This window comes from Ceratotherium simum, chromosome 1 (assembly GCF_057802395.1).
Source record: "Ceratotherium simum simum isolate JZ-2026a chromosome 1, ASM5780239v1, whole genome shotgun sequence".
NCBI classification, from domain to species: Eukaryota; Metazoa; Chordata; class Mammalia; order Perissodactyla; family Rhinocerotidae; genus Ceratotherium; species Ceratotherium simum.
This window is the reverse complement of record NC_141900.1, coordinates 102764902-102787845: the sequence shown is the minus strand read 5'-3', so window position 1 is coordinate 102787845 and position 22944 is coordinate 102764902. Positions and strand designations below refer to the sequence as shown.

Here is a 22944-nt window from a genome sequence, read left to right as displayed (position 1 = left end):
CACAAAAAAATTAACTATGTGATAGGTCACAATGAAGTCTCAATAAATTTTTAAAAATCCATTTCATCGTGATCAAGTTTCTCCTACCATGCTGTGTTAACTTAGAAATAAGCAAGAAAATAAAACTTTAAACTACAAACAAAACTTCCTAAGCTTGGAAACTTCAAAAATATACTCCTAAGGAACTCATAGGTTAAAGAGGAAATCACAATGCAATTTTAGAACTGAACAACAATGAAAGTTCTATATATCAAATTTGTGAGATGAAGTTAGAATGACACTTAGTGGTAAATCATATGTGTGTTTGTACACATATATTTAAAAATATATAGTGAAAAAATTAGTTTCATAGTCAACTCAAAAAGCTAGGACAAAGGGAGTTTTCATTGAACTCTTCCTCCTGAGATAGCTAGCTAACCCTTTCTCTGATGCTGCCATAGCACTGCATACTTTCCTCTGTTAATAGCAATTACTGAATATTATTTTGACATTGTTTTTTTACAAGCCTGTGTCCCTCCCCACAAGATGGCAAATATGCAGTGATGACTTGATTAATTTATTTAAATGTATCTTGCAACATTCAAAATATTCAAGGGGCCGCTAGGTGGTGTAGTGGTTAAGTTCACATGCTCCACTTCAGCAGCATGGGGTTTGCAGGTTCAGATCCTGGGCGTGGACCTACACACTGCTCATCAAGCCATGCTGTGGTGGCGTCCCACATACAAAATAGAGGAAGATTGGCACAGATGTTAGCTCAGGGACCATCTTCCTCAAGCAAAAAGAGGAAGATTGGCAACAGGTGTTAGCTCAGGGCCAGTCTTCCTCACCAAAAAATATATATATATTCGAAAGGTGTAAAGAATGTCCACCTGTGTGCCCTTGGTTCAGCCTGAGTAATAAGGCTTTAGCAATGCTCATGGAGCACTCGTGTAAGTGGCTCTGGTTTCAATCCTCTCTTCACCATCCCTTCCCCACCCTAGTTCCCAGTGATAACCACTATCCCAAATTGGGTGTTTATTCCTATACATGTCATTATACTTTTCCTACATGTGTATTACTTCTAAATAATATGTAGTGCTATTTTATATGTTGTAAAGTTTCTATAAATGGCACCATACTGTATACAATCTGCAACATGCTTTTCACTCAACATTATGTTAATGCTATTCATTCATGCTGTATTTAGCTATAATTCATTAGTTTTTGCTGCTAGTTTTCAATGTACGGAGAAGAAAACCCACCAGCTATCCATCCTTTTGGTGATAGACATTTATATTGCTTTCCTATTTTTACTCTTAAAACAAAGCTGCTATATTCTTGAATATGTCTCCTGTGTAAATGTGCAAAAATAGCTCCAAGGTAAGAATTGCTGGATGATGAAGTATGCACACCTTCCTAAGCAGATATTGCATTTCCCTGACCAACAATGAGATGGAACATTTTTCTGTGTTTATTGCCTATTGATTTTTCCCCCCTTTCTGTGAATTCACTGTTCATAATTTTGCACATCTTCCTCTTAGGTAGTCTTGGTAGTCTTTGATTTTTACAAGTCATTTATATTCTCTGGATGCAGTTCTTTGTTGTAAATATCTTTTCCCAATCTGTGACCTAGTTTTGGCTATTCTATTGTGTCTTTTGATGGAAAAAACAGTTTTAAATCTTAATCTAATTTAATTTATTGGTCTGTCCTTTGCACTTTGTACTTTTTGTATCTTAAGACTATGTGTATGAAAGTATTCCAGCAGCATTATTTTTTTTTCTTTTAATTTTTTTTGGGAGGAAGATCAGCCCTGTGCTAACGTCTGCCAATCCTCTTCTTTTTTTTTTTTTTTTTTGCTGAGGAAGACTGGCCCTGGGCTAACATCCGTGCCTATCTTCCTCCACTTTATATGGGACGCCGCCACAGCATGGCTTGCCAAGCGGTGCGTCGGTGCACGCCTGGGATCCAAACCTGCAAACCCCAGGCTGCCGCAGCAGAGCACATGCACTTAACCACTTGTACCACCGGGCCGGCCCCTCCAGCAGCATTATTTATGGCCACAGTTTTTTTTAACCACCCTTAAATATTTCATACCACCCTACCTGTTGTTATGGGCTGAATTGTGTTCTTCCAAAATTCATCTAAGTCCTAACGCTGCGGTACCTCAGAATGCAACTGTATTTGGAGATATGATCTTTAAAGGGATAATTACGGTAAAAGGAGGTCATATGAGTGGGCCCTAATGCAATATGACTGGTGTCCTTATAAGAAGAGATTAGGACACAGAACACCCAGACCGAGGGATGACCATAGACGGACACAGGAAGAAGTTCACCATCTGCAAGCCAAGGAGAGTCCTCAGAGGAAACCAACCCTGCTGACAAATTGATCTCGGACTTCTGGCCTCTAGAACTGTGAGAGAATTAATTTCTGTCATTTGACCTGCCCAGTTTGTGGTCCTTTGTTATGGCAGCTCTAGCAGCTTAATACACTATCTTAAATTACAACCAGTTAAGCATATAATTATGAGATTATGAGAAACATGGAAAACTTTGATATGGTAAGTGAAAAACAAAAGAGACAGATAAAATGATGTGTCTCAGAACCATACAGAAAGTACGTGTCTGTGGGGGCCAGCCCAATGGTGTAGTGGTTGGGGTTCGCGCTCTCTGCTTCCGGGCCCAGGTTCGAAGTTTTGGATCTCAGGCACGAACGTGTGCACTGCTCATCAAGCCATGCTGTTGAGGAAGCACACAAAATAGAGGAAGATGGGCACAGAAGTTGGCTCAGGGCCAATCTTCCTCAGCAAAAAGAAGAAGATTGGCAACGGATGTTATTAGCTCAGGGCCAATCTTCCTCACACACACACAAAAAGTACATGTCTGTGGACAAAGACTAGATGTTTACATGAAAAAATAGAGCATTTACATTAGAGTACCAGAATTATGGACAATTTTTACTTCTTTTAAAATTTGCTTATAAAATTTCTTACAAATTTTATATATAAGAAAATAAAATTTATATAAAATTTCTTATATGAAATTTATATATATTGTTATAAGAAATTTCTTATAAAATTTATATATATAGTTGTTCAATTATATATATTTATATATTTTTCTTTTTTCAAGAAAACCTTTATGGTAGAGATAGCAATTACATGTATCTGAGCAGTTCAACCACACTAGCTGCTTAAGCGTGACAGGCAGAGTAAATTTAAGATCCATTTCATATTTAGCTTATAAGACCATTTTTTGGATTTTACAGACCACGAGTCATATTCCTAATTTAAGTCCCTGGGGTCAGAGATGGCTGTCTCTGCATGACTTCCTGAGGACGAACACCCAGCCTCCTCGCCATGGGCGGGACAGTTCTGAGGGGCGGTCTGCACACTCTGAGTCCCCAGCAGGATGGACTCCCAGTTGCCCACAGCGGGGACCTGCTCGTTAATGCCACTTGATTGTCTCACCTCCCTCTCTTGATTCCTGGGTTCGCCTCACAGATGACCCCTTGAACCTGAGCGGGTCAGCGTTGGGGAGGAACCAAACCCCGCACTCCCTCTCTCCGTCTCCCTCTCCATCTCCGTCCCAGTGAAGAGCGAGTCTCCTCCCCGTGCACTTCCAGCTGACTCCCCATTTCCACTCTCCGTCTCCCTCCCTAGGAGACCCCAGGAGAGGGCGAGGATCCGTCCCCGACAGCCTGCGGGGGTCGGGCCCTCCTCCCGCACCCACAGCGCAGGCGGCGCCTGCTCCTCCCGGCCGCAGAGGGCGCTGTGGGGACGGAGCGGCCCGGGGCCCTGCCGGCCGCGAGTCCCAGCGTGCACCGCGCCGGGGCTGGGCCCGCGGGCGTGGGGGGGCGGCGCGGCGGGGGAGGGGCCGCCGGGGCGGTTGGCGTCGCCGGGGTCGGGGCCGGGCAGGACTGCGGAGGGCCATGGGCGAGCCGCCTCCGGTAAGAGGGCGTCCCCCGCGCGGATGTCCCGCTCGGGCCTCGGGGGTCTTCGAGTGCTTGTGGCCGGCCGCATCCTGGGATCCTAGCGGGGCGGTGGCGGACGCGTGGGGCGGAGTTTGGGGTCGCGTTAGGCTCTGGGTGTAGGGTCTGAGCCCTGAACGGAGCCGGTGACCGCCGCTCGTGGGGCTCGTCCGTGGCCAAACCCCTGAACAAAGCCGAGCGTGGACCGGGCCGATCCTGGGCCGGGGGCGGACACGGGAAAGATCGACGTGGGTCTGGGGCCGGCGATGGTGTTAGAGTGTAAGCAGCTTTACGTCATAGTTACTGAATTCAGAACAAGTGTTTTAAAAGATTTCAGATTCTGATTGGTTGAAATGAGGTTTGGCAGGTGCTTATGTGTCAGAATTGAGCCGCTAACTGTTCAAGTTTGTGTTGAGTGTAGGAAGGAAGGAAGACACGTTGAAGGAATAGAAGAGGATTTAAAAACCTAAGAAGAGTACACATTATTTGATTATTTAGTGTTTTGTTGAAGTTGAGGTTTAGAGGGAGTGGCCATTATTTTTATAATGTTTTTCTATATCTCATAAACTTTCATATTGAGCATTTTTGCTGATTACTAAATGAATTCATGAGATCAGTACTATAAAAATATCAACAATCTCAACATAAAACATAATTCCTAGAATTAAATACAAAAGATATGCAACATCTCTATATAGAAATTATAAGTAAAACGGGAGACATACCATGCCCATAGATGGGAAGACTAAATATAGATGATACTTTTCTTCCAAATTAATATATAAGTTTACTGCAGTTTCATCAAAATGGCAGTAAGATTTTTGTGAATTTAGATAAACAGATTATAAATTTCATTTGGAAAAATAAAGGTCAAAAGTATAATTCTGAAAAAACAAAGAAGAGGGAATTGCCCTAGCAGATGATAAAACTTACCATAAATCTGTAGAATTAATACGGTGCTGTTTTGTGCAGGAATAGACACATAGAGCAATGGAAACCAAAAGAGGACCCAGAAGCAGACTGGACTGGGTTGAATAGTGTCTCCCCAAAATTCAAGTCCTTCCTGGAACCTCAGATTGTGACCTTATTTAGAAGTAGGGTTGTTGCAGATGTAATTGGTTAAGGTGAGATCATACTGGAGTAGGGTAGGTTCTTAATCCAATATGACTGGTGTCTTTATAAGAAGAGGGGAAGAGACACAGACACACAAAGGGAGCATGCCCTGTGACAGCGGAGGCAGAGATTGGAGTTATGCAGCATCAAGGCAAGGAATGCCAAGGATCAACAGCCACCACCAGAAGCTAAAGGAAAGGCATGAAACAAATTTTCCTCTAGAGGCTTCAGAAAGAGCATGGCCCTGCTGACACCTTGATTTCAGACTTCTAACCACCAGAGCTGTGAGAGAATAAACTTTTATTGTTTTAAGCCACTCAGTTTGTGTTACTTTGTTACAGCAGCCATAGGAGACTAATACAGAGACCTTCAAAAGTGGTGTTGGGACAGTTGACATTTCCATTTGGGAAAAAACATCAAAGTAGATCACTGTATACCATTACATTTCAGATGAGTTAAAAATCATTAAGGTAGATCACTACAGTATACCATCGCAGTCCAGATAAATTAAAAATCTAAAGATGAAAAATAAAACTTCAGCCTTTTGGAAGAAAATGTAGAATCTTTGTAACCACAGTGTAGAAAAAAATTTCTTAAAATACAAAAAGCGAAATGACCTAAGGAAAAGTTGATGTATTTGTATCCAAGTTGAAAGTTTATGTACAATATAAGACAGCATAAATAAAATTAAAAGACACACTAGGAGAAAGTATTTGTAACCTAATGTAGTTAATAATTAATCAATATACAAATTATAGGGGCTGGCCCGGTGGCGCAAGCTGTTAAGTGCACGTGCTCTGCTTCAGCACTCCGGGGTTTGCAGGTTCGGATCCCGTGCACACACCGAGGCACCGCTTGCCAAACCATGCTGTGGTGGTGTCCCATATAAAGTAGAGGAAGATGGGCACAGATGTTAGCTGAGGGCCGATCTTCCTCAGCAGAAAGAGGAGGATTGGCATCGGATGTTAGCTCAGGGCTGATCTTTCTCACACACACACACAAAAATATATATATATAAATTATATACAAAAATCCTTAAAATGAAAGGACAAGTGACCCTGTAAAAATATAAGCAAAAGATATAAACAAGTAATTCACAGAACTGAAAACAAATGGTCAGTGGATAAAAGAACAGATTAAAAATTATGACATACTCAGTGGAATGCTAGACAAAATTAAAATAAATCAGTTCCATATAAATCAACATGGACAGATCTCAAAATGTTGAATGAAAAATGCAAGTTGCAGTATAATAAGCCATTTGTGTGTAAAAGGCAAATTTGTTTATAAAAGAGAAAGCAATGCTATATATTATTTATACATATGTGTGTGTATTAAAAAATTAAAAACATGAACTGAAAAGTTACCACATTCATCATAATGTTTGCTTCTCGGAAGGAGAATAGTACTGAATATAAGAACAATATTGAAGAGCGAACCATGGGGACTTGAGTTTTATCTGTCATATTCTATTCCATTAAAAGGAAATCTGAAGAAAAAATGTTAAATTTTTTAAATTAGTGATAAATACTAGGATGCTTGTTATAATAGTGTCTGTAATTTTTCTTGATTTTTTAAACCTCTGAAAATTAAAGTAATAAACAATGAAGGCTTTTTGAGTGTTTTTAGAAACCATTTAAAAGTAAGGAATGAGGGCCGGCCCCGTGGCTTAGCGGTTAAGTGCGCGGGCTCCGCTACTGGCGGCCCGGGTTCAGATCCGGGCGCACTGACGCACCACTTCTCTGGCCATGCTGAGGCCACGTCCCACATACAGCAACTAGAAGGATGTGCAACTATGACATACAACTATCTACTGGGGCTTTAGGGGAAAAAAAAAAAAGGAGGAGGAGGATTCGCAATAGATGTTAGCTCAGAGCCGGTCTTCCTCAGTGAAAAGAGGAGGATTGGCATGGATGTTATCTCAGGGCTGATCTTCCTCACAAAAAATAAATAAATAAAAACTGTTTAAAAAAATAAAAATAAAAAAATTAAGGAATGAATCAGAGAGAAGAAAATAAGTATGTTTAACACAAATAAAACATTCAGTTCTCTTATAATATATCACGCATTTCTAAACCTCACAGTGCAATGCAAAATCATGCAATAAAAACCACAGCTTATGGGAGAAATGGTGTTAGGCACACAACACTCAAAAAGTTTGTCAGTGACATGTTAAAAAAAAAAGATAGGAACCTAATAAAAACAGCACGGTTTTATGCATGTTAAATTATTAAGAAATAAATTACCTTAAAAACTACCTGAAATTTGCTTGTGGAAGTGAGTGTAAGGAGTAGTAGAGTGTGTGAGTTGTGTGAAGTAGTTGAAGGAACGTTATCTGAAGCCAGATGGAAGAATGTTAACACAGATGTGGGTAGGTAGGGCTCATAACATGGGGTGATCTTGGCAGCTGGTAGATGCTTGAAGGGTGTGCATGTGTACATTTTATATATTCCTACTCATCTCAGTTCTCTTCATTCACCTAGCAAAACGTTTCTTACCCTTGCCACTATTGACATTTTATACTGGATAATTTTGTGTTGTGGGGGGCTGTCTTGTGCCTTGTAGGATGTTTATCAGCATCTGTGACCTCTACCCACTAGATGCCAGTAGCAACCTCCACCCAGTCATGCAGAAATGCCTCTAGACATCACCAGATGTCCTTGGGGCGCTAAAATTGCCCTGATTTAGAACTGACCTATTGTTTCTCATAGACAAAATTGCATATAAGCAAATGTGAAATTTTGTGATATATTAACATATCAGTCACATTGGAACAAATTCACATTTTAAAAATGTTATAGCAGAAATGACTGTATTTCCTTAAACTTAAAATAATGAATTTCTGATTTAAATATAAAGGAATCAATTTTAAAAACTTAACTCTAAGTTTCATATTGAAGACAAGAAAAAGATGAATATAAATTAAAACTAAAAGTTCAAACAAGCTGTCCTTTAATACCCATAGGAGATAAACAGATATGGCAATAACAGTTGGAGTTAAAACTGATTTAAAGAAAATATTTCAATAAAGATAGAATGTATACTTAATGTAATTAGAGTATTTTAAACTAACAAATATATAATTATTTCTAGTTATGAACCTCAGAAAGTGTTCAGTTTATACAAGTAAACCACAATAATAAAAATGTTAAACAATTTAAACACAGTTGCGTGTGTTATTTTTTCCTAATGTACTTTTTTAACAAGCAGTGAAATTCAAAACCAATTCTTGATAAGTTAGTGTCCTCTGGATAAGAGGCATCTTGGTTAATAAGTTAAAGGAAACCAAAAACATTACTTGTAAAGGTAAAGCATTAGAAGCATTTCCTTTAAAGAATAAGACAGATGCATGCTACCATCACTGTTATTCAGCATCATTCCAGCCAGTGCAATAAGATAAGAAAAATAAGAAATGATAGGCTTAAATAGTTAAGTGTTATTTGCAGATTTCATTCTTTACATAGAAACTCCACGGTAACCAACTGAAAGTGTTAGCCAACAAGGGAATTCATTTACAGAATAAACATAAAAATCAGCTTCCCGAGCTTTCATAATTAGAAAATTTAACGGGGAAAAAAAGCCCCTCAAACATAATAGCAACTAAAACTCTAAAATCCATAGGAATGAACCTATCAAGAATTATATAAGATCTATATGAAGAACACTATAAATTTTACTAACACGTAAAAATGTCTAGATAAATGAAAGATATATATGTTTCTGGGTGAGAAGAGCCTATGTTTTAGAGATCCAGTTCTCCCAAAATTAATCCATATAGTCAGTATATTCCTATCAGAATCCAAATAGAATTTGTATAAATTTGACAAGATAGTTTTCCTATTTATGTAGAAGAGAAAATAGACAAGAAAAGTCAAGACAATTTCCTGTAAAAAATACTCCCAGTGGATGGCCATGCTCTCTTAAATAGCAAAACATTTGATAAAACTGTAAGAATTAGTGCAGTATTGGAACAAGAATAGGCAAATTCAGCAGTGGAACAAAAATATACCCAAGTAGGGCCGGCCCTGTGGCTTAGTGGTTAAGTGCGCGCGCTCGGCTGCTGGCGGACCGGGTTCAGATCCCCGGCGCGCACCGACGCACCGCTTCTCCGGCCATGCTGAGGGCGAGTCCCACATACAGCAACTAGAAGGATGTGCAACTATGACATACAACTATCTACTGGGGCTTTGGGGGAAAAATAAATAAATAAATAAAATTACAAAAATATACCCAAGTATAAATAGAAAACTAGTTTATGAAAAAACGATACCAAATCAATGGTAAAAAAAACAGACTTTTCAATAAGTTTTGTGACAGTTGAATATCTGTTTGGAGAAAGAATTATGTCCTTTCTTGTTATGATACACAGAAATAAGTTCAGATCGATAAAGGTCTCATTCTAATAAAGCTATAAAAACGTTATAAAGAATTCAGAATATCTTTTACAATCTTAGAATAGGAAAAGTCTTCCAAATCAAGATGCTAAACCCTGAAGCCACAAAAGAGGTTCTAATAAGTATAGTAATATAAGAGAAAAGCAGTGTACTTTGAGAAGAGGTGGGGAAATTATCTTTATTTGAAAATTATGATTGTATCCCACCAAAACCTTAATACTATTAGAATTGATAAACATATGGTATTTTAGTTGGATACAAAATAAGTTTACAAAAATCAATAAATTTTTTCTTTAATATCAGTAATAATGATTTGAAGTGGCAAGGATAGTCCCATTTACAATTGTTGGAAAAACCACAGAATACCAGAAATGAAGTTAATAAAAAAGATTCAGAACATTTATGAAGAAAATCATTGTTTATTAAAGGTTAGCAAGCAATACCAAATAAATGGAGTGGTAGAACATGTTCCTAGATGAGGTCATTCTTTCCTAAATACATATATCAATTTAATGCAATTCAAACTAGATCCCAGTGCACTTTTTCTTTTTCCTTCACAAAATGATTTTGGAGTTTATAAGGAAGAAGAAATATCCAGGGATTTACAATAGTAGCTTGGAAAAGAATAGGGGGAGGGAGGAAGACTTGCTCTCCAGTTTTACAACACTGCATAGGTACTGTAGACAGGTACAGGTAGATAATGTAACAGAATATATAGATTCACATATATATGAAAATCTAATGTATGCAAAGGTTGAAGGTTGGCATTTAAATCTAAGGAGAAAGACTGGTGTATTTAGTAGTGTGTGATTGGCTCTCCATATGTATGTAAATAAAGATGCCAATCTCATCTATAGAATTAAATTGCAAATCTAAAAAAAAAATTAGAATATTTGTATAACTTTCTGATGTGGGGAACACTTAAAATGAAAGAAAAAGCTGGAAACATGGAAAAGATTAGTAGATTTACCTAAATAAAAGGGTCAAAATGCTCTATTTGGCAGAACTTAAAGTCAAAATACAAATGATAAACTGGGAGAAAACGTTTGCTAGTCACTCAAAGGATTATTAACCCTAATATAAGAAAGTTCATTCAGATTATAAGAGCCCGCTAGAATGCTGAGCAAAGGATGTGAACAGGCATGCACAAAGATGTGGGGAAATCGCCCCTGCAAACAGTATGAAACAGATGCTAAGCCTCACAAATTTATGCAAATTAAAACAATGAAATACAATTTTTTACCCATCATATTGGCGAAAAAAAGGTTTAAGAACATACTGTGCTGGCAAAAGTGTAAAGAAGTCTCATCTTATTAGCAAAGGTCAAAGTGCTGGATTCTTTTTGGAAGGCAGTATGGTGGTATGTGTTAAACTGGAGATGTTTATACCCTTTGATTTAGTAGTTCTTTTTAGACTTCATCCTACAGAGGTAAAAGCACTGATATATAAGGAATCATATCAGAGCATTGTTTGTAATTTATAAAGGAAATGGAAACAATGTATCTCTCATCAGTGGGGTATATCTAACCATGGACTATAATGCAATTTACAAAAAAAGATTTTGCATATATATATTAATCTAGAAAGATGTCCATGACATATTAAGTGAATGAAGTTACATAGTGATTCGTTCCCATTTTTGTTTAAAAGAGAAAGAAAAAGTTCCATACTATACACGTGCATATGCATATATAGTTTGAACAAGCATAAAGAAACATGTCGGAGTTGTAGTGGTTAACCACAGAACCGCATGATTAGAGTAGAGGAAGGAGCAGTTCCCAAGGGAGAAGCTGCCCAACAGACAAAAACAGTGTCCACTACAGAAAGCTTTTAAATTGACGAGAAGGAGCTGGAGTCATTTTGAAGCCATCTTGACTATATATTATGTCTGTAATTTCAGTTACCTCTGACTTTTGAGGATGTTGCCGTTTATTTCTCGGAGCAAGAATGGCAGAAGCTAGAGGCATGGCAGAAGGAGCTTTACAAGCATGTGATGAGAACCAATTATGAGATTCTAGTTTCTCTAGGTAAGAAATATTCGACATTGTGGAACTCGGTCCTGTATGAGGTCTCAGTCACTTGCTCCTGTTTGTCAGGTGGCCAGATTTCTCAGAAATTAACACAGAAAGGCATTTTTACCCCATATTCTTTTGTTAATACTTCTGTTAAGTGTTGCTGATTATTACTCAAGGGTAGACCTTGTTACATGAGAATGGTTGAGATGGCTTGTAATGTAAGGTGGATGAGGTGACTAAATACATATTTATCTGGGCTTTTGGTCACTGCATACTCTCAGGTGGCCACGATGTCCCACACAGGCACAAGCCTAGCTCAAATCCCTAAAGTACCCTGTATATCTGTAACCTAGGATGTCCCTACCTGTCACCTTTTACACTGGTGTCCACATGCCTGAGAAAAGCTAACACTATTTTCCTTGCAGTGAGATTTTGGAAGGCCAAACGCTGAGATGTTTAATAGCAGCTGTCTCTGCGTGGTTATGGTAGGGGGTATTCTGGTCTTTCTGCTTACTTTGTCTTTACAAGTTATTTTATTACCATATATGGTTTTAAAAAATCAGTCCGTTCAGAGAAGCATCAAATGAGTGATAAAAGTCTCTTGCTTCCTTCTCACCCCCTCACTCAGTTAAATCCCCAGAGGCAACCATTTTTAACCATTTCTGTTTTCATTCTTACTGTGGTTTCCTCCAATTAACTGTAATGCTTACACCTCTATTTCTTGATTTATTAAGTTTAGTTAGCATTAATTAACTCATTACTATGAAAAATGAGGCAGCTCACTTATGCTATCCCTCTTCTATCTCCTTTTTTCCCTTCTCCCCAAATTTTGATAGTTATTTTCAGGTCTCTATTGGCTACATTTATAATTTAAACAGTAAACTTCTAGATCTTGTTCCATCAACTTTATAGTGTATCTCTTGACTCCTTCAGTATATAAAGATAAGGTAATTAGTTCTGCTGTACTTCCCTCCACCTCTCCTGCCAGCTCTGGACAGCCATACCACTTCCTTTATATTGCAGGGTTTCTAATACTTATATTCTGTTCCATTATCGTAATTAAATTTTCCAGGCTCTATCTATAGAGTGTTTCTAAAACATGTAATCCAAGACATTACATTATCTTCATTGTTACTGAAGAACCAATTAAAGTAATTGAATCTATAGAGAAAGAAGTATAATCCTATGTCATTAACCCTGTGCCACCCAAAAAGAGTGTTCCAAGCATCAAGATCAAATGGATGTGAAGTGGTATATCATTATGGTTTTGATTTGCATTTCCTTAAGGCTAATCACGTTGAGCATCTTTTCATTTGTATATCTTCTTTGGAGAAATGTCCATTCAAATACTTTGCCCATTTTTAAATTGCGCTATTTGTCTTTTTATTGTTGAGTTATAAAGGCTCTGTATTTATTCTGGATACTGGACCCTTATCAGGTATATGATTTGCAGATATTTTCTCCCATTCTGTGTGTTGTCTGTTCCTTTCTTGATGGTGTCTTTTGAAGCACAAAAGGTTTTAATGTTGATGAAGTCCAATTTATTTTTTCTTTTGTTGCTTGAGCTTTTGGTGTCATATTTAAGAAACCATTGCCTAATCCAAAGTCACAAAGATTCACTCGTATGTTTCTTCTAAGAGTTTTATAGTTTTAGCACTTACATTTAGGTCTTTGATCCATTTTGGGTTAATTTTTGTATATGGTGTGAGTTAGGGTTCCAACTTCTTTTGCATATTGGTGTCCAGTCGTCCCAACACCATTTGTTGAAAAGACTATTCTTGGGGCTGGTCCGATGGCGCAAGCGGTTAAGTGCGCGCGCTCTGCTTTGGCAGCCCAGGGTTCGCAGGTTCAGATCCCGGGCGTGCACCAACACACCAATTGTCAAGCCATGCTGTGGTGGTGTCCCATATAAAGTGGAGGAAGATGGGCACGGATGTTAGCTCAGGGCCAGTCTTCCTCAGCAGAAAGAGAGGAAGATTGGTATTGGGTGTTAGCTCAGGGCTGACCTTCCTCACACACAAAAAAGACTATTCTTTTCCCCATTGAATTCTCTTGGCACCCTTTTGGAAAATCAATTGACCATTAATATAAGAGTTTATTTCTGGATTCTCAATTCTGTTTCATTGATCGATATGTCTGTCCTTATGCCTGTACCTCACTGTTTTGATTACCATTGCTTTTAGGATCAGCTCATCAATTTCTGCACACAAAAAAACAGATGGGATTTGGGGAATATTGTCATCTTAACAATATTAAGTCTTCTAATTCATGAACATGGAGTATCTTTCCATTTATTTAAGACTTTTAAAATTTCTTTCAACAATATTTTATAGTTTTTATTGTATGAGTCTTGCAATTTCTCTTATTAAATTTCTTCCTAAGTATTTTATTCTTTTTGATATTATTGTAAATGGAATTATTTTCTTAAATTTATTTTTGTAAAAATACTTTTATTTTAAAAGATGCTGGGAGTTCCACTCAGATGAAGATTAAAAATAGGTGTATGGATTTAAATAAAAGGGTGATTCTTTTTTTCATGAGAGCAGCTTTAGAATTCTTTGGGGGTTGAAGTCAGACATCAGAGGTCTAAGGAGGAATCTGGAACAGTGTGATCAGTCTCCACATCTTCTATGCCACTCTGACACTTTATCTCTGAGGCATTGCCCAGCTTATCTTCTTTCTCTGATCTAGACCATCCACTAATCTCCCTGTAGCAATCTATGAAGCATACTTTTGGTTCTGTTAAATATATATATATAATTGAAAGAGAGTTTTCCATGAAAATACATAGAGTAGACGTTTCTTACAGGGGAACGGGGTCATGTATTAGAGAATCTTGTAACTGTTTTCTCTTGTTCCGTTCACGCATTGCGGCCCGTCTGTTGTAGCGGAACTCAGCCAGGTTTTAGGTTGGCATTAGCACTGTCATCAGAAGTCCTGTGGGGAATATTTTAGCTGGAGCCACCTTCTTTGAAATTTCCTAGGACAGTCATTCGAGTTCTTATTTTTGTGTACCCCCTCTTCCCGTGGTCATCTCAAGGTTGTCCCACCATACTCAAAGCACACAACTAGTGAGTTTTAGGAAACTCATGACAGACTACAGCATTGTTAGATATATGGGGATGAAGACAGAATTAAAACAGCACAACTGATCTGACAGGTCCAGACAGATTAGGAAGCACCTCTATGATGTGTGGGCAGTCTTGCTCCTCTTGGTATAAACCTATAATCTATTTTTTAATATCTCTTCTCATACATTGTCCCAGGAGTAAACTTGGAGAAATTTAAAAACAACTCAGTGTGCTTTAAATTTACTGCTCCACGAAACCAAACTGCCATGTCTGATTTCTCTGTACAGATGATGGACTTCCCAAACCAGAACTAATATCGTGGATGGAACAGGGGAGAGAGCTCTTCAGGAATTGGGGAGAATCACAGAAATCAGGAAACATAATTTGCTCTTCTGCTGATTTGCATTTTGATCCGGTTATTGAGGGACAGCTGTTTTGGGGTAAGTATTAAGAAATCAGGGTCCTGTCCTTAAGGTGTCACATTCAGGTTTCTTAGTTCCAGTTCTCTGACCTTGTCTTCCTGTTTGGCTGGGCTGAGGCTTGACATCTGGTATATTCTAGAGAAATGCAGTAAAACCTAGCAGTTGGGAGTGTGGGTTCTGGAGCCTGAGTCTGGATCTGGCCTCTTCTGGGTGATGTTGGGCAAGTTATTCAACCTCTCAGTATTTCAATTTCCTGACCTATAAAATAAAGATAATAAAAGTACCTACATTATAGGATTCAATGGGTTAACATATGTAAAGTGTTAAAATGAACCCTGGCCCACAGTAAGAGCTCAGTAAACATGAGCTATTCTTAGTAGAAGGTGAGGGGGAATCAGACCCTTCTTATCCAAATCCTTGTGACCAAAATTGCTTCCTTCCCATCACAAGACTCATCTCTATTTGCATGCCTAACACTTAGCTCTCTTTTGTTTGTTGTCATGTTGGGAGAGTCTGAGATTTATGGATTCTTAGAAGTCAGTGTAAAAGTATAGAGTGAGAAAGTCGAATGGGAGCATCATTCTAAGAAATCATGTCAATAGTTTGTTTAGTTTTTAGCTGCTTCTTTCTGGAGAGTAAAGGAGTTTTCCTCCACTCTTTTTACCAACTGTTATTAATTCTTACAAGAAACCTCTTTAAAAGGTTTGTAGACACAGGGGTGAGGAAGGAGGCACAGAGCCAGAGCCTGCTGCCTGGTCTCGGGGACAGCTTGTGGAGTGCACGGAACCGCGGTATTCGTCAGGATCTGTCGGGAACACTGCCATCCTCGCTTCTGGATCAAGAATGTCTGCATATCAAAGTGGGATGAGTTTGAGTGCCCTGAAGTCATTGTGTTGGTGACCATTTACATGCAGTGTGCCAGACCCATGTGAAGCACTGCACACACATTAACTCATGTAATTCTCACAGCAGTCTTGTGTACCACTGTTCCCCTGTCTACAGGAGAAGGAACTGAAGCCAAGAGAGCTTGGCTTGACAAAGGTTGCACAGTGGACAGATGGGATTCAAACCCTGACAATCTGATTCCAGAGCTTAGGCCCCACATTTGTGACCTCTATTTTCCTCTTTTCAATATTATTCTAAGATATGTCTGTTCAGTTTAGTCTCAGCAGACTCTCTCCAAATTCCTGGTCATGAGGTAGAACCACACTGAAATGTCTCTGGTTGTGTAGCTCAGTGGAGGCTGGGTTCCCAGGGCACCAGAGATCACTGTTATGGATCACGGTACTGGTGACATAGGCCTTTAGCCATGCCCTAGACAGGAAGACTGACTGAATTTTTGTTTTCAGTTTCAGGGAGCCAGCAAGCTGTGAATTCAGGAAAAACTAAATGCCATTTCCAGGTGGATCCTCTTCAGAGCCAGTGTTCCTCTGAACCCTTGTTAGGAAAAAGTGAAGATATTTCCTTCATGCCTGACCAAGGCCTCACCCTCACAAACCCACACAGACATGATACATGTGCTCTAATTCCAGTAGTTCACAGCTGCAGGGAACCCACCCAAAGAGAAAGAATCCCAAGTCCCAGAACACTCGGTCTCCCTGGCTTCCAGGAAATCCCCTCCTGCGAAGCCACCCAGTACCCTTGCCCTGCCTGTGGGGAAAGCTTTTGGAAGAAGAACCACTTAGAGAAGCACCAGAGGAGCCACTTGAAGGACCAGCCACGTAGGGCCTGGAAGAAATTCAGCAGACAAGCTGATCCACAGCATCAGCGGAGCATCCCTCGGGGACAGAGGCACTTCCGGTGTCAGGAGTGTGGGAGGAGCTTCCGCCTGAAGCAGTATTTGCTTAGACATCTGGCCACACACGCAGAGAAGAGCCCCCTGCAGTGCCCTGAATGTAAAATCTGCTTCCGTCACAAGCAGGCCCTTCTCAGCCACCACCTCCTGCACAAGGGGGAGAGGCCTCCCCAATGCCCCACGTGTGACAAAAGCTTTCTCCTGAAGAACAGCATGCCGGCTCACCAGGGCCACCACAGCGGGGAGGGGCCAGTCTCCTGTAGAGTAGGTGAGGAGGAGGCCGAACTCACCAGTGTGCACTCAGGAGAGAAGCCAGGGCTGTGCCTGGCATGTGGGGAGCACTGCCACCTGAAGGGGGTCGAGGAGGCTTTCCAGTGTGGCCCCGCCGGGGAAAGACCCTTCGTTTGCACTGAGTGCGGCAAGCGCTTCCCTGCCGGGTCCAGGCTTGCCAGCCACGCGAGGGTGCACACGGGAGAAAAGCCTTTGCAGTGCCCACAGTGTGACAAGAGCTTCCACCTGAGCAGCCTGCTGCAGGTGCACCAGCGTGTGCACAGTGGGGAGAGGCCGTTCTCCTGCAGGAAGTGTGGCAAGAGGTTCACCAAACAGTGTAAACTCACGGAACATGGCCGGGTCCACAGCGGGGAGAGGCCGTTCTGGTGTGCCAAGTGTGGCAGGACCTTCCGCCAGAGGGGACAGCTGCTGAGGCACCAGCGCCTGCACACTGACGAGAAGCCCTTCCAGTGCCCCGAGTGTGAGCTGAGCTTCCGTCTGAAGAGCATGTTGAGAGCCCACCGGCTCCGACACGGCGGGGAGAGGCCCTTCTCCTGCAGCGAGTGTGGCAGAGGCTTCACCCACCAGTGCAAGCTGCGTGAGCACCTGCGAGTGCACAGCGGGGAGAGGCCTTTCCAGTGCCCTGAGTGTGACAAGAGCTTCCGCCTGAAGGGCATTCTGAAGGCCCACCAGCGCACCCACAGCAAGGAGAGGCCATTCTCCTGTGGGGAGTGTGGCAAGGGCTTTACCAGGCAGTCCAAGCTCACCGAGCACTTTCGCGTGCACAGTGGGGAGAGGCCCTTCCAGTGCCCCGACTGCGACAGGAGCTTCCGCCTGAAGGGGCAGCTGCTTAGTCACCAGCGCCTACACACAGGAGAGAGACCCTTCCAGTGCCCAGACTGCGACAAGAGCTATCGCGTGAAGGCCGACATGAAGGCCCACCAGCTGCTGCACAGCAGGGAGATGCCCTTCTCTTGTGAGTGTGGCAAAGGCTTTGCTAAGCAGTCTAAACTCGTCGAGCACATCAGGACACACACGGGGGAGAAGCCTTTCCAGTGTCCCAAATGTAACAAGAGTTTCCGCTTGAAGGCACAGCTGCTCAGCCACCAAGGCCTGCACACAGGGGAGAGACCTTTCCACTGCCCCGAGTGTGATAAAAACTTCCGGGAAAAGGGACACATGCTTAGGCACCAGCGCATACATAGGCCTGAGAGGCCATTTGCCTGTGGGGACTGTGGTAAGGGCTTCATTTATAAGTCTAAACTGGCTGAACACCTCAGAGTGCACACAAAATCCTATAATGCCCCAAACAAGCCTGACATTAAGAAAAGGCTTAGCCAGCTGTTTGCAATGATCGAGGCCGACTGGAGTTGAGGCGGGGTAGGACATTCAGAGCATTCAGCAGGATTGATATTGCCTGGGAATCCACAGTAGCTGTAGCCAAACGTACTGGCAGACAGATTTTAGGAACAGGGCCCCTTTTTTGAGCAAGAGTGTTGTACAAGTTAGGAATATGAGGAACCACAGGATTTTCTCATTTAAAACATCACCAGTGGGCCGGCCCCGTGGCTTAGCAGTTAAGTGCGCGCACTCCACTACTGGCGGCCCGGGTTCGGATCCCGGGCGCGCACCGACGCACAGCTTCTCCGGCCATGCTGAGGCCGTGTCCCACATACAGCAACTAGAAGGATGTGCAACTATGACATACAACTATCTACTGGGGCTTTGGGGAAAAAAAAAGGAGGAGGACTGGCAATAGATGTTAGCTCAGAGCTGGTCTTCCTCAGCAAAAAGAGGAGGATTAGCATGGATGTTAGCTCAGGGCTGATCTTCCTCACAAAAAAATAAAAAATAAAAAAAATCACCAGTTATATTTTCTTTTTTTAAGGTTTTTTTTTACCTTTTTTTTTTTTGAGGAAGAGTGACTCTGCGCTAACATCTGTTGCCCATCTTCCTCATTTTCTTTTTTCTCCCCAAAGTCCCAGTACAAAGTTGTGGATCATAGTTGTAGGGTTGTAGCTCTTCTATATGGGACGCCACTTCAGCATGGCTTAATGAGCAGTAAGTATGTCTGCACGCCCAGGATCCGAACCGGCAACCTCAGGCCGCTGAAGTGGAACACGCAAACTTAACCACTACGCCACGGGGCCAGCCCATATTTTCTATCCATTGATAAAAAGAGATATTTGTTCTTCCTACCATCTTAAATGATCTTTTTCCTCCAAATGCTAAGCTAGCTCTGAAATCCCAACTTGAATTCAGACAGCAGGAAATCCCTCCAGTACTGTTCTCAAAGCTAAAAGGATGGAGTGGCTGTTAAATATCAACTCTACTTTCTTTTTTTCGTAGTATGATTCTAAACTGTGGGTTTAAATCCAGTGAATTTATTGCAGGATTGATATGATATTGGATTTGGTTTTGATTCATTTATATTGAAACTGATCACAATAAAATGGGTTGTCTGAATTGTAGTTTGTTTATGTGAATGCTGAAGTTTCACAGCAGGCTCCACAGTGCTTATGCATAGTTCCCCCCCAAGGAAAAGCTGATAATTTGAGCAAAATTTGGCTAATCTGAGTTGAAGAAACATAAAACTGAAGGTGCTAAGATGAATGGGACTAGAATTTAGATACAAGATTGGAACAGGAGTTATAGATTTGGGAGTTCCAGAACAGAGATGCTGTTTGAAGCTGAGAGAGTGAATGGGATTCCCAAGATGACTCTGTAAACAGATGACTAAAATCTGAGTCAAGACAAAATAACAAAGCTAAACAGCTTTATCAGGAGTGTTACAGGCAACAACAGTTCAGCGTGGCGAGATGTTAAGCAAATGTTAAAAGTAAACCTAAATCAAGTAGAAGTCCAGGAAAGTCCCCCATTTGTTCCATCAGGTGAAGGTGGTGTGAGCACAGAATGCCTATACTTCAGGGCAGGGTTGTACTCCATACATAGAAATCCCAACTTTCAGAGGGTTCACGTTTCATGTAAAAGAATGACTGACCTGAAATCTGAGGGATGACAGAAAATATTGTCAGTAAACTGTAATAGACATTACTATAAAACAGTATTTCACAGATGATTTTCTGTGGAACACTAGCTCCAAAGATATTCTACAAAAAAAAAAAAAAAAGAATTACATGGCCAATTAGTTTAAATAAACAATTCCCCCCCACACACACAGAATCCATGACTGCCAAGAGGAGACATAATTTGTAGTATATTCTGAATATACTTGACCTTGGGATTCTTTCGTTTTTTCCAAAAACACTTACCGTGACCTAGTGGACATAAGAGTTTCACAGGACTCATCCTGGAAAACATTACTGAAGAATAGTCCTGGCTCCAGCAAAGTAGCTCTCAGTCTTAAGAAGAATGAGAATCCCGGGAGATTAGGTCTTTGGATTTGGGGGACAAAGTAAACAGACCTTTAAGTCAGAATAAAGCTTTAATTGGTTTTGGAGCACCCTCTTTCCTCAAGCGATGGGACACTAACAAAGGTGATTGATAATATTAAGAGATTGTATCATTTAGGCAGGTTTATAATCACTCAGACACATGGTGATGTCCGTTGTGTTCACAGGGTAGCCAGCCTCACAAAGCCTGTAGAGAGACTCAACGTAAGCAAAGAAGGGGCCGTGGCCCTGCTAGAGGTGAGTACTCGTGGGGTGGGGACCTGGAGGAGGAGAGGTGACAGTGAACCAAGGAGAGGTTTTGAGGGGGACTGAAGGCTAGGGCCTCCAGGATGGTGTTCTCACATGTTGTGTATTGTAATTGAAGGATCTCAGAGAGAGTACAAGATCCAGAGTGTTTGAATTTTATTAGAAACTGGAAGTGTTTTGGAGGGAGTTGAGAAAAAGGGTAAGATCCAACTAAACCCAAGTCACCTCAGGCTGCTCACACTACAAGTGAAAAAGATACCGGAGCGGTGCTTAAAGAATAGAGAGACTTCTGGGGAGGAAGTATCGTAAGCACAGGTTCATAAAACTTCCCTTCCTATCCTGCCGAAATTCCTAAAAAGAAAAATCAATGCTGAGATATTCTGGTGAAATCCTGAACTTCAAGAATAAGGAAGGAAGCCTATAAGCATCCGAAAAAAAAAAAAAAAAAAAAAAAACTTCCTGTCACCTACAAAGGAATAATGAATCTGACTTGCCCAACAATGAAGATCACATTAAAGGGATGGAATGGTAAAAAAAAAAAAAAATCCATTCAAGTCAAAAAGAAGATAATGGTCTCTGCTGAGCCATTATTTAACATTATGGAATGCATTATATTATTGTGTATTGTGCACCTGGAACATCCAAGAGAATCAGCTGAGTAACTATTACAAGTAAGAAAAGAGATCCTATTCACAAAAGCCCGGTCACTGTCTTGATTCAAGACAGGACCCAAGCACATGCTCATATTTGTCTCTTCTCTCAATATCCCACTAAAATTACAGTAAAGAGATTTTTTTAAAGCTATAAATCCGCAACAATGAAGAGAACTCAGAGGAGACCATCAGCAGATGAGAAATTTCAAGAGATTTTGGAAGGTTACTAGAAGAATGGTGTGTAATGAAGTGGAGCAGAGTTGCCACAACCTGGAAGACAGAAAGAGGACGGCTGAGGAGGTACTGATTTGCTCAGTAGAAGCTCAACCTGGGGAGCCAGGCAGGTTGGAGGCCTGAAACCAGGGCAGTTAATTGAACGTGGATTACAGTGAATACCCCATCCACTACCATCACCACCACCAGCAGCTGGAAGAAGGTCTGTCAGCTAGATACTGACCTTGCAAGGAGAAAAGGAAATGCACAAAGCAGCTGGAATTAACTAGAACAATTATTGTGGATGTTATCTGAGATAAAAGCCTGCCTCATTCTAGCACTTAGAGGACTCCTTAACAACCCTAAAGTAAACTGGCACACAAGACCCACCCACAGAAAAATCCTAATTACCTGGTCTACTGTTACATTCTTAAATATGGACAGGCAAGGATTATCAAACATTTGGAAAAAAAACTTTTACATGAAAGAGAAAGACCAAGACAAGAAAAAAAGTATCCCAAACAAATCATAGATAATCAGGGAATAAAAGCTAAATTTTAAAAACTCTAATAAGAATATTTAGAAAAATTAGAGGTCATTGTTATTATAAAACAAGAACATAATGTTATGAAAAAGGAAGTATCTGAAAACAAAAACAAGTTCTAGAAAGTTAAAAAAAAGTGATTGCTAAAATAAAAACATCTCATAGTAAGATTAACAAAATCTCCCAGAAAATAGAACCAAGACCCAACAGGTAGAAAATAAGAAAGTAAATGGAAAAAAATGAATTGTGTAAATATTAGCCTTTTCCCATTTTTCTATAGAGTTTTGGTCCTTTTATTCCCTTCAATTTTTAAGGGAGGCCCTAGCCTTCAGTCTTCCTCAAAACCTCTACTTTGTTCATTGCCACGGCTCCTCCAGGCACCCCACCACGGGTGCTCATCTGCCGCAGGCCCACCACCCCTTCTTTGTTTATGTTGAGTCTATCTGCATGCTTTGTGAGGTTGGCTACCCTGTGAACACAACAGAAGTTTTAAAATGAAATGGGAACAAAGCAATCACTGTCATGGAAACGAGAGGGATTTTAAAATGTGGCCCCACTCCATGAGAATAACCCCAGGGGACCAGTGTCATTATATCCCGATGAGTATCACCTGGTGAAATGTACAGAAAAGGATGGGCTCACCAAACATTTAAACAAAATAAGTTGTTGAGGGAAGGGCAACAATTTCCATAAGGAAAAATCATGCCTGTTTGGTGTATTGAGGAAATAAAAGGATAGCTTCTCATCATGTCCACTTGGATGTCTAACAGACTTCTCAGATTCAGCATTCCCAAAACCAAACTCCCAATTTTCTTCCCTTAACCCGTTCCTTCCCTCATCTCAGTA

The 22944-nt window shown here is 40.8% G+C and overlaps 1 protein-coding gene and 1 long non-coding RNA gene across 2 annotated transcripts; both read left to right on the top strand.

Annotated features, from left to right (window-relative positions):
• Nucleotides 1-3862: 3862 nt before the first annotated feature.
• Nucleotides 3863-19500, top strand: ZNF786 (zinc finger protein 786). The gene is made up of 4 exons (XM_087432333.1): nucleotides 3863-3928; nucleotides 11357-11483; nucleotides 14830-14982; nucleotides 16314-19500. Exons 1-4 carry the CDS (start codon nucleotides 3911-3913, stop codon nucleotides 18401-18403), a joined length of 2388 nt encoding a protein of 795 aa, XP_087288459.1. The 5' UTR covers nucleotides 3863-3910; the 3' UTR covers nucleotides 18404-19500.
• LOC147918315 (uncharacterized) lies at nucleotides 3939-5378 on the top strand. Its single transcript, XR_015552501.1, has 2 exons — nucleotides 3939-4228; nucleotides 4922-5378. It is a non-coding gene; the product is annotated as an uncharacterized LOC147918315 (long non-coding RNA).
• Nucleotides 19501-22944: the final 3444 nt, after the last annotated feature.